The sequence below is a fragment of the Arvicola amphibius genome, chromosome 12 (genome assembly GCF_903992535.2).
Source record: "Arvicola amphibius chromosome 12, mArvAmp1.2, whole genome shotgun sequence".
In the NCBI taxonomy this organism is placed as follows: domain Eukaryota; kingdom Metazoa; phylum Chordata; class Mammalia; order Rodentia; family Cricetidae; genus Arvicola; species Arvicola amphibius.
The window spans coordinates 100,387,857-100,406,682 of NC_052058.2; the positions used below are offsets into that span (position 1 = coordinate 100,387,857).

The 18,826-nt window shown below is 36.6% G+C and overlaps 1 protein-coding gene across 1 annotated transcript in view; it reads left to right on the plus strand.

Annotated features, from left to right (window-relative positions):
• The window catches only part of Ptpn4 (protein tyrosine phosphatase non-receptor type 4), a 177,079-nt gene that overhangs the window by 124,854 nt on the left and 33,399 nt on the right, over positions 1 to 18,826 (plus strand). Inside the window, exons 14-19 of the mRNA XM_038349264.2 lie at positions 2,607 to 2,732; positions 4,409 to 4,567; positions 12,081 to 12,240; positions 13,749 to 13,832; positions 13,916 to 13,972; positions 17,902 to 18,058. Coding sequence (XP_038205192.1) covers positions 2,607 to 2,732; positions 4,409 to 4,567; positions 12,081 to 12,240; positions 13,749 to 13,832; positions 13,916 to 13,972; positions 17,902 to 18,058 — 743 coding nt within the window. The remainder of the gene's footprint in view (positions 1 to 2,606; positions 2,733 to 4,408; positions 4,568 to 12,080; positions 12,241 to 13,748; positions 13,833 to 13,915; positions 13,973 to 17,901; positions 18,059 to 18,826) is intronic.

Consider the following 18,826-nt stretch of genomic DNA (forward strand, 5'->3'; position numbering starts at 1 on the left):
CTAAAGCATTGCATTAAAAACTACAGTATTTATGACTGTGAAGTCATAAAATTGAAGTGGTAAGGAAGGACAGTGTAACACCCCTATTGCACTGGTGAATTTAGATATTGAGTATAGAAACTTAAATAATTTTTCTAGTATAGGCCAGAATTAGCATTCAGTGTCTCTAGTAGGCATGGTTATTTTAATGTTTCCTTCTGTGGACACAAAGCACTATGAAATACCATTCTCTCAAGCCATTCTGTTTGTGTTAATATGTCACAAAGCAAATTGTAGGCTGCAACTGCAAACTTTGAAATTTGGCTACATACTGGTTTTACTGTTTGAACATATCTGGATTACTTAAATTTACATTTATTTTGTGCCTTGACTGGTATTTTACTTAATTTATGTAAAAGTATCTACATAATACATGATAAAAAGGGAAACTTTGAACAATTTTTAAAATAATATTCTAAATCCAATAACGTAAAAACTACATATAGCAGTAAATACAGTATTTTTATTGGAAAGTCTGAAAATAAAATTCACAGAATGAAGATTTTTTTTTTGGTATTATGTGCCAACACTGAAAAGTTTGTCTTTTAATACACGTTTTAAAAGTTTTTTTAATTTTGTATAATGTTTTTTGATCATATTCACCTTCTCTCACCCAGCTCTTTCTATTCCACGCCTTACTTCTTTTGTCCTCCAACTTTGTGCTTGTCATGGCTTTTGTTTTGTTTTCTCCATCAAGACCAATTTGTGCTGCCCCAAATATCCTTGAATATCTAGCCTTTCAGTAGAACATGGTGGCTACACTGTTAGAGAAAACTGACCTTTCCTCTCCTGGCAGCTAAGAACTGCCAGTAGCTGCTCAGCTGGGGTTTGGACTGGCTTGGACTTACACGTCTTTTTTGTATGCTGTCACAGCCACTTTGAGTTCATATGTGTTGCTGCTCATCTGTGTTATTTTATACAAATAAGTGTTTCTACTTAAATTTTTTTGACCTGGCTTTTTACAATAATATGATGGTATCTATTTGCTTTATTGTGGTGTAAAAGAAAATTAACATACATGATTTTTGTGAGTCTTGAGGAATTTATTACAGAGATTAAATGCCATATTGGGTGTTTTACTTAATGTTTATTTAAGTTAGTTAATTCATTGAATTAACTTCCAGAATAATTCTAGATGTCAAAAAAGTACACATTTATGTAGAAGAGTTTTGAATAGTATTTGAACTTGCATATTAAAAACTTTACTTATTAAAATTCCTAAAATTATAAGGGTTTGTATCTCTGAATATAGTTTATACCATTTGCTCTGTGGAGATTAGCATTTTGTGGGGGGGGATCACTTAATTCATTCCTATGATAGCTGATAATAGATAATAAAACATATCCTTTTGTTCTGGGGAGGTTACTCAGTGGATGGGAGCCGTTGTTACTGAAATTACCTGGCGTGAGTGACAAGGAAACAGGGAACATACAACAAACCCACTTATGAGTTTATTAGAGGGGGCGTGTACAGGCCTGGGGAAGTTAGTGTGCAGAGAGGGAGGGAGAGAAGGAGAGAGGGAGAGAGGAACGGGGCAGGGGAGAGGAGAGAGAGGAGAGAGGGCTTTTAAAAGCTGCCTAGTGCATGAGCACAGGGGTTTGTCATGGCTACATCATATGCAGGCAGATGATGGGGCTCATGCATGCGTGCAAGGGCTTAGCTGAATCATATGTAGATGATGTAATCCATGCTGCACATGGGTCATGTGGGGGCCCTTCAACACCCCCCAGGGGCCATTAGGCACTTCTGCCTGAGGACTTGTCTGTACCTGCATGACCCCTAGAACCTTGAAGTATCAGCCTTATGTTGCTAAAATTATTACAGTGGTTACTTTTGCAGAGGACTAAAGTTTATTTCCCAGAATTCTTATCAGTCAGTTTAACAGCAGTCTGTTACTCCAGCCCCAAGATATCTGAAGCTTTCTTGCCTCTGCAGGCACCTATACTTACATGCATACACACAAACACACACAAGAACACATACATATAATTAAAATAGTATAAATCTTTTAAAAATATCCTTTTGTTACCCGCCACAAGATATTGTAGTTTTTAAAATATTTTTACAAAAAGAAGGGAAAAATTCACTGACCATACTCTATATAAAAGAGAAATTATAGATGTAGTATGTATGATTATTATATTGGTCTTCTCCTCATTGAAGTGAAGGTTCAGAATTAAGTCATTGAAAAGATAATGTAGTGAGTATTGTTGAGTACATCTCGTGATAAATACTATCCCGAGTACTCCAGAATAGACGGAAGCAAAGATCTGTAACTTTGTAATTTGAGAAAATGTTTGGTAGCTAACTACTACTTGCTTCTCTTCATTTCCTTTTTTAACTTCCTGTTTCCCATCTTATTCTTCATAGCCCCATCTTTCTTTTTTTGTCATATAAAGCAAATATAGCCTTTTTGAAATTATTTGATAAATACTGTCAAAACAACTCATTTTTTATAAGCAAACTCATTGAATATAATCTATTAAAATGAATTTTAAGATTTGATCCATAGTTATCTGTTATATAAAAACATCACTTTTCTATGTATTATTCAAATTTTCTACAGATCTCCAAGTAAGCCTTTGGCACGGAAATTAATGGATTGGGAAGTAGTCAGCAGAAATTCGTTGTCTGATGACAGGTTAGAAACACAAAGCCTCCCATCCCGCTCTCCACCTGGAACTCCCAATCAGTAAGTGGCAAGCCAGCAAGTAGCTTGCATTTTGCTACTTTCTAAGTTATTGGCTACATATTTTATTGCCTAAACATCATAATATATAAAAATTTAAATTCTCTGATCAGATTTTTAAAAAATACTTTAATTTTGTTTTACTTTTGTGTGTGTATGTTTGTTCATATGTGAGGGCATATGCATGTATGTAGTAGTTGGCATATGGAGATTAGAAGACAACTTGGGGGAATCAATTCTTCCACTGTGTGAGTCCCCAGGATTGAAATCAGGTATTCAGATTTGGTGGCAGATGCCTTTACTTGATTAGCTACCTTACCAGACCAAAACATGATTTTTGTTACTTCAAGCATTATTGCCCCTTTTTTGCTACTCACTGTTAAGTGCTCTTACAGTTGCTGTAGGGAATGAAGGAGCCCATTGAAGAACAGCCTTCACTTTCCGCAGCAGTTGACTGTCACAAGCAGGGTATAAGTATCTAGTCATGACTTCAGAATTCCATAGAGCTGTTGTTTATGTAGTCCATTTCCATGTAGATTTCCACCTCAATTTTGTTTTGTTTTTGTTTTTTGTTTTTTGTTTTTTTTTTGAGACAGGTTTCTCTGTGTTAACAGCCTTAGCTGTCCTGGAACTTACTATGTCCTTGAACTCAGAGAGATCCACCTCCCTCTGCCTCCCAAATGCTAGGATTAAAGGTGTCCCACCACCTCCTGGCAGTACCAGGATTTCTAAGAGGGTGTAAATTGTTGGAAAATGCTTTGTTTGAATAATTGTTATTCAGTGATCTAGCACTTCCTCTGGCCTAAAAAATGCTTTCTAACAGCAGCCCCATAAGCTCAGGTAGAGTTGAGCCAAGAGCTGTGTGTTGCAACTCTAACCCTGTCTGAACTGCATGCAAAGGGAAGACTTCCTCAGATTTCCCACACCAGAAGGGAGGGCAAGGGAAGAGAAGTATGGCTAGGAAAGGGGAGGAGAGAGAGTGGGGGGCAGGCTGGGGTGAGGGGATGGAAGGAAAGGTAGGAGTGTAAGAGAGATGATCTAAGTAACAATAGCTCTGCTTAAGTTTTCTAGGAAATGAAATAATTTTAAGGATGATTTGGGGAAAAGGTACAGTATAGCAGTGGCTCTAGAGTCAGTGTTTCCATCCCATTTTCTCATCTGCTAAATCCTATTTGTAGATAGACACAATGGCACATGCCTTTAATCTCAGCATCCTTGTTATAGTAAGTGTCCTACAGTTTTAATATGGTATTAAATGACTTAACAAATAAAAAATAATTAGAAAAATGCCCAGTACATAGCAAGTGCTCAGTTATTAACTATTACAATTATAATTATAAAAATGATAATTATGTAACTGCTGGTTAGGGATAGTGGGGTTCGTCATCATTATATAATCTTAGGAATTCAAATTCCACAAAATTAAAAACATTAACTAGAAAACATAATTGAGACTAAACTATTTCTGAACATTTATTCTAGTCAGTTTCATAAATTTGAATAAGACATAAGATTAGGAATGAGTGAAACCTAGAAATACTAGGTAGAGTAGAACGGGTAAAGGCCTTATGGTAGATGTAGATGGCAGTCATGTCTTGACTTCCCATATTTTGTTCTGTTTATATCACATGGAAAATTCAAAGTATACTTTTCTTCAGCCTTTGTTTCTCTTCATTTAGTCGGAGTTCTGCATTCACACAAGAGGGGACTCGGGTCCGGCCATCTTCTGTTGGTCATTTGGTAGACCACGTGGTTCACACATCCCCCAGTGATGGTTTTGTAAATCAGAGATCTCCATCATCGACGCAAGCCAATAGCATAGTTCTGGAATCATCACCGTAAGAACCCCTTTCCAATGTTTTCTTAATTCTTTAGTTTAAAGTAAATTAAATTTCTTCACTTGAAATAGTCTTGGAAATTAGAGTACTTGAAACAAGGTGTTACTTATGTAATTGTAAGTATATATTTGTAAATGTATTTATTTGTCCTTGAAATGTCTTGTTTACTTTGTTTTTTTTTTTTTCTTTTTGTTTTTTGAGACAGGGTTTCTCTGTAGCTTTGGAGCCTGTCCTGAAGTTGCTCTTGTAGACCAAGCTGGTCTCAAACTCACAGAGATTCACCTGCCTCTGCCTCCCGTGTGCTGGGATTAAAGGTGTGAGCCACCACTGCCCAGTGAAATGTCTTATTGCCTGTTTTCTCTTTACCACTCTGGTTACTGACTATTCTTTGATTTTTAGTGTATGCTCTCAAGTGTTAGTTCAGGTAATATGATAGTGTAGTCAGGGAATAGGAGAATGTAAGACAGCCTTCTTAAATTTTTTTAAAGGAAAGAAATCATAAATATGAACATAATATGTTACAAAAGTATCAAGGGAAAAGTAATTGAGATGGTTATCACCCTCAGTTGTAGAAAGCATGTCTATATCTTTCTTTTCTTTTCTCTTTATGTTTTGAGACAAGGTCTCCCTGTGTAGTCCTAGCTACCCTTGAACTCAGTGATCTGTCTGTCTCTGCCCTCTAATGTGTGTGATACCACTCATGGGCTATTCATATAATTTCTAAAGTTTCTTCGTACTATCATTTTTTATGCTGATTGATAAATTCAGTTTCTTATTTCAGTACTGATAGCCATCAGTCTAATGCATATCCTCACATTAATATGTAACATCTTTATTTATTAGCTTATACAGTGGAAATAACTCATATACTTTTGACATAATTGAAGGATAATACCTCCACAATAATAGATGAGTTAGAAATAAGGAGTATATGATACAGTGTATAAAGAATGTGATCAGTCTTTAAGAAAGAATAACTCTTAGAGTAAGGGATAAAAGAGAGATGAAGAGGTCGGCAACGCTATGTTGCCAAGACTTTTAAAAGTCTAGCCTTGGTAACTTATATCTACATTATAAGGAATGAAAGAAAATAGCAGATATATAATGCACAATGAAACCTATAAAAAACTGAGTTGACAAGGAGATAGAATTGATGTTGATGAAAAACTTTAATATTTTATTACTTAAAAAAATTTAACTAACTCTGTTGGGTTTTAACAGTCATATTTTCTGACTTTGAAGCTTTAGAAGTATGAAGTAAATCTTAAGACCTAGCCAAACAGTTCTATTTTTTGTATTTTAATTGTATTCTTGAAAGGTTGCATGTGTTTTCTAAACTGCCTGTTTAACTTACCTTGAACACCAGTTATTTTTGTGCATAACTGACCAAATATTTTTGAGAACCACTTGGAGGGAAGATAGATGTGTTTTAGTTCACAGTTTTATAGATTTCAATCTATAGTCCTTGGCTGTTGATTCTGGGCCCGTGGTAAAGGAGAACATTATGGCAGCAAGGGTGTGCAGCAGAGAATACTAATTCATAGTGTTCTGGAAGCAGGGAGAAAAGCAGAAGGGACCAGGTACTAGGTACTCGCTGAAGATCTACTCCCTGTAACTACTTTCTGCAGGTACATCCTACCTGCTTAAGTTTCCACAACTTCCCAATATAACTGTCTCAAGGTAGGAACCAAATATTTAATACTTGAGCCTGCAAGGAGTATTTCAGTGTCCAAACTGTAAAGCATCTACCTAATACATTGCTTTTAAAAGGCCTCTTATCATCAGTATAAATGAGCCAAAGACAAGAAGCCTAAGTTTTAAGCCAACATTTTTATTTATTTATTTGTTTGTTTGTTTGTTTGTTTGTTTGTTTTTGGAGGCAGGATGTCTCTATGTAACAGCCCTGACTGTTCTAGAACTAGCTCTTACAGATTAGACTGACCTCAAACTCACAGAGATCCGCCTGTCTCTGCCTCTCAAGTGCTGGGATTAAAGGTATGCACCACCACTGCCCGGTTCAGAATTTTAGTTTAAGTGAAGTTTCAGGTTAAATGATTGGAGTTAAATGTGACATGATCTCCTGGTGTATAACTTAGGAAAGAGAGTCATTAATAGAATTTTCTTTCGTGACCCAGGTTTGTATTAGTATCTGCCTTAGAGGAGAGCAAATTAGCAGATGGCCTTGGCCGTCAGTCCTCATATACTCTCTGCCCTTCGTGTGAGATAGCGCTTGATGGGAATTTATGTGTCCTGGAGTGCAGAAAACATCATCTGCCTCTTGCTTTTATCCAGTGTTTAGCAACTGATGATTCATATACATTCTTCTCAGAGCATCTGGATTTTCATTCTGAAAGTCCACATTGTAATTTTCAAAATGTACTCATTAATCATTAATATTTTCTAAAAATAACGAATGGGCCAAATGTATGTTGGACAAAATTAAACAATCCCTGATTTGACAAGCACTGTCCATGGCAATGATTTCTTTCTTTCTTTCTTTCTTTCTTTCTTTCTTTCTTTCTTTCTTTCCTTCTTTCTTTCTTTCCTTTTTTTTTTAGACAGGGTTTTTCTGTGTAACAGTTCTAGCTGTCCAAGAACTTGCCTTGTACACCAAGCTGGCCTCAAACTTACAGAGATCCACCTGCCTCTGCCTCCCAAGTGCTGGGATTAAAATAGGTGGGTGCCATCACAACCAATCCAAGGCAGTGATTTTAAATCAGAAGTATCCTGGGTTGGGAGGGGACTATAGCTTTTTAACAATGTATATTTAAGCTGTTTTAAGTAATTGAAGTGTTTATTTAATAGTTTTTGCAAAATATCATATAACCACACTGTCCTTCTCACATAGCTGAACACTGCTGCTATTATGCCCTTACCCATCAGCGTTAGCCAGTCAGATATTCCACAGCAGACCATGGTTCAGTTCATTCTGCTATGTATTTTGGCCAGAACAAGGATAAGAGAATTTTCTCTGACTCCATTGCCATCTAATTTTAGCCTCACACACCCTTTTCTTCCAAGCCTTTGGTTTTGTGGCTAAATCCTTTCTCAGTAAACAGCTGAATTGCAAGGCCAGAAAAATACTAGATTTGGGGCCTTTTAATGCCCACTTTTTAGACATCGTGAAGTTCTACCAAAGGACGTCTGTTTTAATTTGCCTTCATACCATGCAGGCTCTGGTGCAGGCCTGTATTCAGGATCATAGAAATACTTCCCTGGACTAGCAGTGCTTTTGAATACTTTAGCCCTTAGAGGCTTGTCTTCTTGGCAGTTGAAAGAAACAGAATAAAAACAGAAAACAAAACAAAAAAGGAACCTGTGATCCCTAACCATGGAGGCAGATCTTGAGGAAGCTTTTATTGAAGAGGAAATGTAAATACTCTGATGTAGTAATTAGTAGATCTACCAGAATTTAGAACATTTCTGGGTAACCAAAGAAAAATGGGGAGGAATGGGGGAGGAGTGTCTCTGGGACAGGGGTTGGGGAGTTAGGATGGAGATGAGCAAGTATGGAAATGTATGAATGTTTAAACTTATCATAATATGTAAAGGACATTTTTTTAAAAAATTTTTAGAATGTTTGAAATCTGAATTCAATTACTCAGGTACCTAGGTGGGCATTATTGAGGATTTACTTAACTTAGTTATATTTATGCCAGATTAGAAAATTTCATGCCTGTTTTCTTAGCAGAAACTTCTCTGGGTAGCCATTAAGTCACACTATTCAGTTTTAATCCCCCTCCCACCCACACACAACTGCCAGGTTTCTAGTAGCCAACTTCTGCCAAGGGAGATAATATATCCAGGGTTGTTACTGCCATGACCTTTCAGTTATCTTGAGGCAAATTGTGCCATAGCAATCGAGCCTCACTTCCGTAAAAGAAATAAATGTTTGTTGCCGTCATTGTTATAAGTTTATTATTCGTCAGTTGCAGCTCTGTTCCATATTATTTTGTACTAGGACTCTGGGTGACAAGTCTCTGTTTGGGACATGGCTAATCTCATGGCATGGAAGACTCTTCAAGAAGAAGAGTCATCATGAATTCTTTCTTAAAGCTTCCTTTTGGAGATGACACAATCCATATTTTCACCACCAAAGCAAGTCATGGACAAGCCTGAGGTCATCCCTGCAGGAGGGTGAAATGATCTTTAAAATGATAGCATCATTTAGGCCTCTATTTTCAGTCCTACAAAGTGAGTAATGCTTGGTCAGTTATATCCTTCAGTATATCAAGGACCATTTTCAGTGCTAGAGAGTTGATTCACTTAAGAGCACTTGCTATTTTTGCGCAGGACCCAGATTCAGTTCCCAGTACTCACATGACAGCTCATAACTGTTTGTAACGCAAGTGCCAAGGAATCCAGTGCCCTCTTCTGGCACTAGGAGTGCATTTGATATACATACATTGCAGATAAAACACTCATACACATAATAAATTTAAGAAAGGATCAATTTTAATTAGATATAATAGCATGCACCCTTAATCCCAGCACTCAAGAGATAAAAGCTACATATGATACATCTTTAGTAATCCTGAGAATCGGTATCATTATACACTAACGATAACTTCTTACCCATGTTCACTGAGGTTATTCACAGTAGCTAAATTATGGCAACAGCCAGCATGCCCATCAGAAGAATGGATGAATAAAATGTAAAATATAGATATACAATAAAGTATTAATTATTCCGCCATAGGAAAAAAAATGAAATGTTTGTTGGGATTTGAATAGAACTAGAAATCATCATGTTAAAGAAGCCAGACCCAGAAAGAGAAATAAGTTTTCTGTCATAGAGTCTGAATTTAAAAGGGGACTGTTGAGAAAAGACCAAAGGCCAGGAAGACATTAGGACAAATGAGGATAGTGGAGAACAAATGTGATAAAAATATATAATATACAATGTATATATAAAATATCATAATAAAACTTTTGGTCTATTAATTTTTTACAATTAGTATATGCTTATTCTTAAGAGGAAAAAAGATTCCTATTTCTACTCTCTTTTTCCAACCTTACTTTCATGGATGCCAGCTTTAATAGGATAGAAGTTGAACCATTGCTTCTTCCTTTTGGTCCTTGTGAAAAATCACAAGTAATGTTCTATACACTGTTTATTCTTAAAAGTTATAGTTTCTGCCAGGTGGTGGTGGCGCACACCTTTAATCCCAGCACTTGGAAGGTAGAGGCAGATGGATCTCTGTGAGTTTCAAGTTTCACAGAGTGAACAGGCTCCAAAGCTACTGAAAAACCCTGTTATGAAAAATCAAAAAAAGAAAAAGATTTATACTTTTTAATGTTTATATATTGTTTTCTCACCTGACAAGATTCCATGCATTTTTGTCTCTTCTATGACAACCTTAAATACTCTGATCTCTGTCACATGGTTGCATTTATTAACCTCATGAGCCATGGTAAAGGAGGACAGTCATTTAAGATCATTAGACTATACCTACCAGGAGGTTTTTTTCTGTTCAACACCCAATTCTCAGGATTTTTTTTTATTTTATTTTGAGGTTATAAGTCCATCTTTTCTCCCTCAAAACCTCCCATAAACCCCCTTTTCTGTCAAATTCGTGACCTCTTTCACTAATTTTTACATACATGCTAGTGTTCATTCATATATATAAATTATATATATATATATTTATATATATACATATATAGTTATATGTAACATAAAACCTACACTGTCTGTTACTGGTCTGTATGTTTTCAGGACTGACTGGTAGCGGATAAATTGGTGTGTTCGTTCCTGGAAGAGTATTTCTCCTACTCTCAGCATTCCTTAGTTATCTATAGTTCTTTGTGTAGAGTTCAGGCCTTGTGAGTTTTCCCCGGCCCCTTTGGATGATCTGTTGTCGTTGTCCTTGCTCAGTTCTTGTCTAGGCAGCCATGTTGGTCTCACTCTTTGGGTGTGGCTTTTGATATTACCAGGAAATACAGTCTCACAGAACCCCCTAATCCTCTGGCCCTTCTCACCCCCTTTTCTGCAGTGTTCTCAGAACCTTAGATGCAGAAGTTATGTAAATGTACCCATTGCAACTGGACTCCATGGCTTTACATTTTGATTGGTTAGTTTTTCTGTAATGGTCTCCGTCTGTTGCAAAGAGTTCCTTGATGAGGGACGAGAACTGTACCTATTTGTGTGTATAAGGACAGATATTTAGAGTGTAGTTTGTGATTATACTAGTTTAGTAAAGTAGTGGCTATCAGTTCTTGTCCAAGATCTATGAACCTAATAGCCCTGGGAAACTGGCTAGCTTTCCAGTACCAAGCATGATTTCTCTCTGGTTGAGTAGATCTTAAGTCCAATTAGAAAGCTGTTGGTTACTACTAAGGTTTGTATGCCACTGTACACCCTTAGGGTTATTGTACCTTGCTAATGACTGTGGTTCATAGGTGCTATAGTTAGGTAGGACTGTTGGTTGCCTTCTTCCTTTGGAAGTTTTTGTGGAACCTTTTTGTACCATGAATGCTAGTCCTCAGTGAGGAGACATGCAAGTCAGTTCCAGCTCAGGGAGCCTCTGGGCCCTGTGTCTGAAGTGCATGGTGTCTGCAGCAATAAGAACTTACTTTCCGCAATTCTATTTTAACTTCTTCTCGTTGCCTACAATGCTTTTTGGCTACCCATGCCTCCATTTAAAAAAAAAGGCAGAGGCAGGCGGATCTCTGTGAGTTCGAGGCCAGCCTGGTCTACAAGAGCTAGTTCCAGGACAGGCTCTAAAAAAGCTGCAGAGAAACCCTGTCTCGAAAAACCAAAAAAAAAAAAAAAAAAAAAAAACATTTTTAAAAAAATTAAGAAAAAGATGTTCGGAAAGGTGTGAATATTATTACAGCAAATTAATAAATTGTAGTGATGAGGCGAGCAGGCCTGCTTTTCATCCCGCCCAGATCCCACATGGCTAGCTTTACACCCGAAATAACAACACACAAACTGTATTCATTTAAACACTGCCTAGCCCATTAGTTCCAGCCTCTTATTAGCTAATTCTCACATTTCTTGCTTTAACCCATATCTAATAATCTATTTAACACCACGAGTGGTGTCTTACCGGGAAAGATTCAGCATGTCTGACCTGGTGCCTGGCTTCATTGGCGACTGGCTCAGAGAAGAGAGGCATGGCATTGCCCGAGGCATCTGCCTCACTTCCCTCCTCCCAGCATTCTGTTCTGTCTACCCCACCACCTATGTTCTAACCTATTAGGCCAAGCAGTTTCTTTATTAATTAACCAATGAAATCATCAGATAGATAGAAGACACACCTACATCAATAAATTATTTTCATAGGAATGATTACCTTTAATTCTGTGTTTATTGTTTGATTAAAAACAGATTTATTAATTTAAAAATAAGTTTTTAAATTAAAAGATAGCATTTCCATGTAAATATATTCAAAACCTCTCTACACTAGACATGGTTGGTATCTGGATTGCCTGACGTAATTTAGAATAAAGTATTTCCATCAGGTGATTACTAAAAATACTCATTTCTCGCCCTTTTCTTCTCTAGATCACAAGAAACTCCTGAAGATGGGCAGCCTCCAGCTTTACCACCCAAACAATTTAAGAAAAACAGTTGGAACCAAATTCATTTTTCGCACTCTCAGCAAGATTTACTCAACCATACTAATGAAACCTTTGATGTGCCCTGTTCGCCTGAAAAGTCCACTGTAGGTAGCCTCACTTTGTTTTGAACTTTTAAAATCTTGAATGCAGTTTATTTTGAGCCATACTGTGTTTTTGTTGTAAATGATAATTCTTTGTCTTTTGTTTTTATTTTTTGATTCTGATTTATACAATTATGATGTTATCTTTTTCTTCATTTGAAAAGTGCCCATTGCTTTGAGTTACTGCCTTAACAACTTAGTTGTGATTTCAGTGTGCAGCAGTGTATGTGCACTGTATATCTTAAAAAACAATTTATAAAGCGGGGTGGTAGTAGCACACGCATTTAATCCCAGCACTCGGAAGGCAGAGACCGGTGGATCTTTGTGAGTTCAAGGCCAGCCTGGTCTACAAAAGCTAGTTCCAGGACAGGCTCAGAAAACTAGAGAGAAACCCTGTCTCAAAAAAAAAAAAACAAAAAACAAAAAAAATTTATAACTTTTGCTTCTCTATAATAAGCTTTTATACAATAAAATGATGGGCTGTTAGAATCCTAATTCTTATTGATTTTATTACTTTTCAATAAGATTTAAATAAGCCATAAGTGATGTTACCAGTTTAAGAATATCATATATATATATATATATATATATATATATATATATATATGTTTCAGGAAATTTATAGAGATATTAGGAAGCTAAATGAGATGCAAACTTGCATTTTGATGGTAGTGGGTATGCAACGACAATTAACACATGGTAGTTGTTATTTTATAACTTGCAATCTAGTTTGTTTTTCTCAAAAGTATTTAGAATCAACTGAAAGATAGCTTAGTTGGTTGAATGATGGCTACAGAGACACTCAGAATGTATAGACACTTGGATCTTTGGTGGCTTATTGATGAACCAGCCAAGCCCCATATTGTAAGTCCCTGGTACTAGTGAGAGATATTCTCAAAAAATAAGAGGGATAGCATCTGAAGTCTACTACCCAAGATTGCCCTCCAGCCTCCACCATTAGGCTCACACACCTATGCACATACTTGCATACACATGTGCACCTATACAAACAATCATGAACACACACACATACATGAATAGAGAATCATCAAGAAATGTATGCAGTTATCTAAATAAAGGCTCTAGAAACTAAGCCTTCAGTCCACCAAGTTTTAAGAATGAGGAAGATGAAGGGAGACTGAGAATATGCAGGCAGAAAAGTAGAAGGAAAAGTAGGCAATAGGATATAATAAAATTAAGACATAACACTGGATTTAGCAATGGGAAAATATTTGTTGCCCTTAATTTAGTTATGGAATAATGGAGATGAAACCTGTATTACATAGATTTAAAGAATGGGAGATGTCTGATTCTTCCAATTTGCTGGCATTTCTTGGCAGTAAAATGGAAGGAAGAATGAGAGAATGCATCTCCAATTTATTAGGCAAAGAAACTTATTTTCTTCAACTCACATTTTTCTTAGAATTATAATTATTTACATGATATAGATAATACAAACAGATATAATACTTTATTTGTAATCTGAAATTCTTTATTTTTGTCTTTTCAAGCCTAATGGTGGCATTCCACATGATAATCTTGTTCTAATCAAAATGAAACCTGATGAAAATGGAAGGTTTGGATTCAATGTAAAGGTAACCTGGAATTTGTCCATATTTAGTTTTTATATTAAGATGTTCTTAGTTTGGTAGTCTTTAACTTTTTTTGTGTTTTCCAGGGAGGATATGATCAGAAGATGCCTGTAATTGTGTCTCGAGTAGCACCAGGAACACCTGTAAGTTATCCAATATTTTATGTAAATACTGCTTTTAAGAATAGTATATACTTTGGGGCCAGGAGGTGATGGCACATACTTTTAATCCTAGCACTCAGGATGCTGAGGCAGGTGAATGAATCTCTGTGAGTTCGAAACCACCAGACCCGCTTGGTCTACAGAGGGAGTTCCCAGGACAGCCAGGGCAACAAAGAGAAAGAAACCTTGTCTCGAATAACAACCAAAAAAGAATATATATTTTGGGGCCAGGTATGATCAGCACTCAGGAGGCAGAAGCAGGCAGATCTCCACTGAGTTTAAACCTAGTGCAGAGTTCCAGATAACCAGAGCTACAAACAAAAAAACAAATGTACTTTCTAAAATGTTTTTATGTGTATGAATAATATGTTTGAATGTATGCTTGTGCACCTTTTATGCATGTGGTTCCCTCAGAGATCAGAATGCAGTGTAGCATCCCCATGGAACTTGAGTTATGGCCAGTTGTGAGCTACAATAGGAGTCTTAGGAATGGGTCCTCTACAAGAATAGCAAGCGCTCGTAACTGCTAAGCCGTCTTTCCAACCCCATTTGTACTTTTAAAAAAATTAGCTTTAGCATGTGTGAGTGTTTTGCCTGTCTGTGTGTATCTGTATCACATGCATGACTGCTGCCTGTGGAAACTAGAAGAGGACATTGGATCTCTTAGAACTGGAGGAAGATCAGCAAGTGCTTTCATCCCCAGAATATGCACTTTAAAAAAAAATCTTTGAGATTGATTGGCTGTTAAGAACACTGGCTGCTCTTCCAGAGGACCCAGGCTCAATTCCCTGAACCCATATGGTAACTCACAGCTGCCTGTAACTCCAGTTCAACGGAATCTAGTGTTCTCCACAGGAATCAGACATTCTTGTGGGGCACAGACACACATGCGACTAAAACACCCATACACATTAAATAAAAGTAAATCATTTATTTGCTTAAATAATAAGGAAGAAAGTTAATTATTACTTTTCGGGTACCAAATGTTAAATCTAATGACCATATTGTAAGTTGCAGGGAAGATAGATTTTACTTGACTCTGTGTCTTAGAAAGAAGCTATCACTGAGTGCTGCTACAGTGCTAAAGGGTTCTGTCCAAACAGCCTCCGTATTCAACACATGCAGATGAAGGTGGCGTTTATTGGATTTTTGTTGTTGCTGTTTGCTTTTTTTTCTGTTGCTGTTTGCTTTTTTCTTTTCATTTACAATAGTACATTATTTGCCTACTTTTTGTTTTAAAATTATTTTAAATGGGAATGATATGGGATCATTTTTAAGTCCTGACATGTACATTCTAAAAAGCATTGAATCTGAAACAGTAAGTCCCCTGTTACTCAGCATTAAGCTTCCACAGTCATGAATTTTCTGTTCATCATTGAATAATTCTTATTGGTATGTTATCTGGAAACATGCTAAAATATTAGCAATGTTTCTCCTGGAAAATGAAATTACTGGTATTTTTCACTTTTTTTTTGTCTTCCTATTTAATTATCTGAATCATGACCCCGAATGTGCTTTGCTCTTATGAGGTGTATGTATTGCTGGTGACTTACTCCCTTCTGTTGTGCAGAAAGAACTGTGCTTTAGAAATTTTGGTTGAATTTAGAACATTTTGAAGCAATAAAACTTTATAATTTTTAAATTATTTCATCAATTTAGATACCACCATAGTCTTCCATGTTGTGAACTTAAAAAAAAGTTTAAAGGAAACAGTTTCAAGCTGTTTTTGTTTGTTTGTTTGTTTTGGTTTGGTTTGTCAGGGCTTCTCTTTGTAACCCTGGTTGTCCTGGACCTCATTCTGTAGACCAGGCTGACCTTGAGCTCAGAAATCTGCCAGCCACTACCACCAAGTGGTGGGATTAAAGGCCTATGCCGCCACCACCCAACCTAGTTTCAAGTATTGTAATATCAGTTTTAAAACAAAATAGTGTATTTGGTACCTCAGAAATGAATAATTCACATTAATTGTTTTCTTCCTGTATGGAAACTTTTTCGTTTGTTTGTTTGTGTTTTTTGTTTTCCGAGACAGGGCTTTGGTGCCTGTCCCGGAACTAGCTCTTGTAGTCCAGGCTGACCTCAAACTCACAGAGATCCACCTGCCTCTTCCTCTGCCTCCTAAGTGCTGGGATTAAAAGAATGTACCACCACTGCCTGATGGAAATCTTGTAATCAATGTCTGTTCCTCTTACAAAATTTATCTAATATGCAAGTGTCACTTTTCAGATCAGAAAAAAATGCAAATAAAAATAACAAACGTATGTTAAATATGAGAAAATTCCGATCAGTGATAAATGGGTATAATGAAAGACTCAAAGAAGACTTATGTCCGCTAATACATAGACCACTTCCTCTTTTCTGCCAGAATACTACCCACACAGTAATGTGATAGGACAGCTTCTTCTGCTGAAGTAGCATTTCTCCCAGTACTATAGCAATCGTTCTACGTCATTTTGGGTATCCTAAACATACTTTTATAACAGCACATAATCAAACTGGTACATAGATGTGTTTCCCTACATAAAGGACCATATAAATATTTGCATTTATTTCATTGAATTAAATAACCACCAAAAGAAAACCTCACAAACAATAAAGGCTGACATTTTAATATTCGAGATTTTAAAACATTTGATTGAGTTAGCCTCATTTTTATCTTCACAGTGCTAGAACATAAATCAAGATAAGTATCTTCTTGTTGCATTTTTCTGAGTGCTGGGCTCTAAGAACAGACATCTCACAAGCAGTGGATAAGTTTAACCTTTGCAGTAGTGTTCTTCCCAGTAGTCAAACTATCTTGCTGAGTATTATAACATTGTTTATAGGAAATTTAGTAGATTGGTCCATTTCTCCTTCCCTTTGTCACAGCATTTCTTTTAACTGCCTGGCCAGCTATCTCAATGCTTGGTCTCATGTTTTTATAGAACATGTTATTCATATTTCTTTTTCTTTTATTTTCTTTATCTCTTTAATCATTTTGTTTTAATTTTATGTGCATTGGTATTTTGTCCTTACATAAGTCTGTGTGAGGGTGTTAGATCCTGGAGTTACAGACAGATGTAAGCTGCCATGTGTTGCTGGGAACTGAACCCGGTCCTCTAGAAAAGCAGTCACTGTTCTTAAACACTTAGCGTCTATCTCCCCTGCTGCAGTGCTTGGTTTTGAGATGATTTTTGGACTGAAACACTAACAGCAAATGTATACTTTATGCAGTAATTCTCAGTGTGTTCTGAAACCTAAAATTTGGAGGATATCATTCAGGAATTATTGTTATTTAAGCTATGGGAACTAAAGTTGAATATATTTAAATAGTAAAAAATTTAGGCTGCTTGTATATATGCATTTTGATACCTTTTCTGAATCTTTATGAACATGATCTGCCATGAGGAAGGGATTTGTTTAGTGAACTGTGAAACAAAATAGAATATTTCTGCTTTTCAAATAGATGAAAGTGTGTGTGTGTGTGCGTGTGCGTGTGCGTGTGTGTGTGTGTGTACACTAGACATTGTCATCTTTCTCAGTCACTTTCCACTTTGTTACTTTGTTTTTGAGATGGTGTCTCTCTGAACCTGGAGCTCCCTGATTGGCTATGTTGACTAACCAGCAAGCTCCAGGGATTCTGTTCTGCCATCCCATACTTGGATTACAGGTTCAGATTAACACTATAGCACTTGATGTTCATGTGCTTTCTGAGGATTGGAAGTCAGGCCCTTATGGTTACTTAGCAAGCACTTTATTGACTTAGCCATCTTCCTGGCCTTGCATGGATGCTTTTCTATATGTAGTTTTGGTTTTCCTGTGGATGCTTTTCTATATATAGTTTTAGTTCTCCTTCTATAGTTTATAAAAAGTAAATTTCTATATTTTTAGGATACCATAAACATATCTGAACACTTATCTGCATTATATTATAGGCTGACCTCTGTGTCCCTCGACTGAATGAAGGGGATCAAGTGGTACTGATTAATGGTCGAGATATTACAGAACATACCCATGATCAAGTAGTCTTGTTTATTAAAGCCAGCTGTGAGAGACATTCTGGGGAACTAGTGCTTCTAGTTCGACCTAATGGTAAGTACTCTATTTAGCACTGAGTAGTTGTTATAATTTGTTATGGTTTATTACTGGACTTGAGAGTAAGTAAGCTTCTTTAAACACGTCAACCCAGTTCTTACTCAGATGACAGTGACATCTGTCATTTTTGGAAACAAAAATCCCAAATCTTGGTTCTCTTATCTCCCATTCATCTCTGTTGATACAGTGGCTTTCTTACTGTTTCCCCAAAGCCCCAGCCTGTTATTCTTTAGGGCCTGTGTACTTGCTGTTTCCTCTGCTCAGCAAATAATTCTTGGTATTTATGTAACTCATATTTTTGCTACCTTCAGGAAGGCTTTCTCTGTTTATTCTACTATACATACCTAAAGTGGCTCTCCTTTTCAACCACTTCTGTAGAAGTGTTATGTAGTCAGTGAGTGAGTGTTTAATGAATAAGTAAATCTCACCAGGTGGTGGTAACACACGTGTTTAATCCTAGCATGCAGGAGGCAGAGCAGGTAAATCTCTGTGTATTCAAGGTTTCAGGACAGCCAGGGCTATAGAGAGAAACCCTGTCTTTCCTGTCTTGGGACGAGGGATGAGAGGTGAAGGAGAGGAAATTTCTGTTCTACTTCTAGAAAATTTCAATAACAAGCCATAGTTAACAACAACAAAACCAGTTTTAACTATATTTCATTAGGTGATACCCTTTTGACAAATCACGTCAAGTCTTCATCTGGACATACTATCATTGTCTGCATTTATATTCATTGTAACACTAGCACAATAGCCAAGTTATGCAGG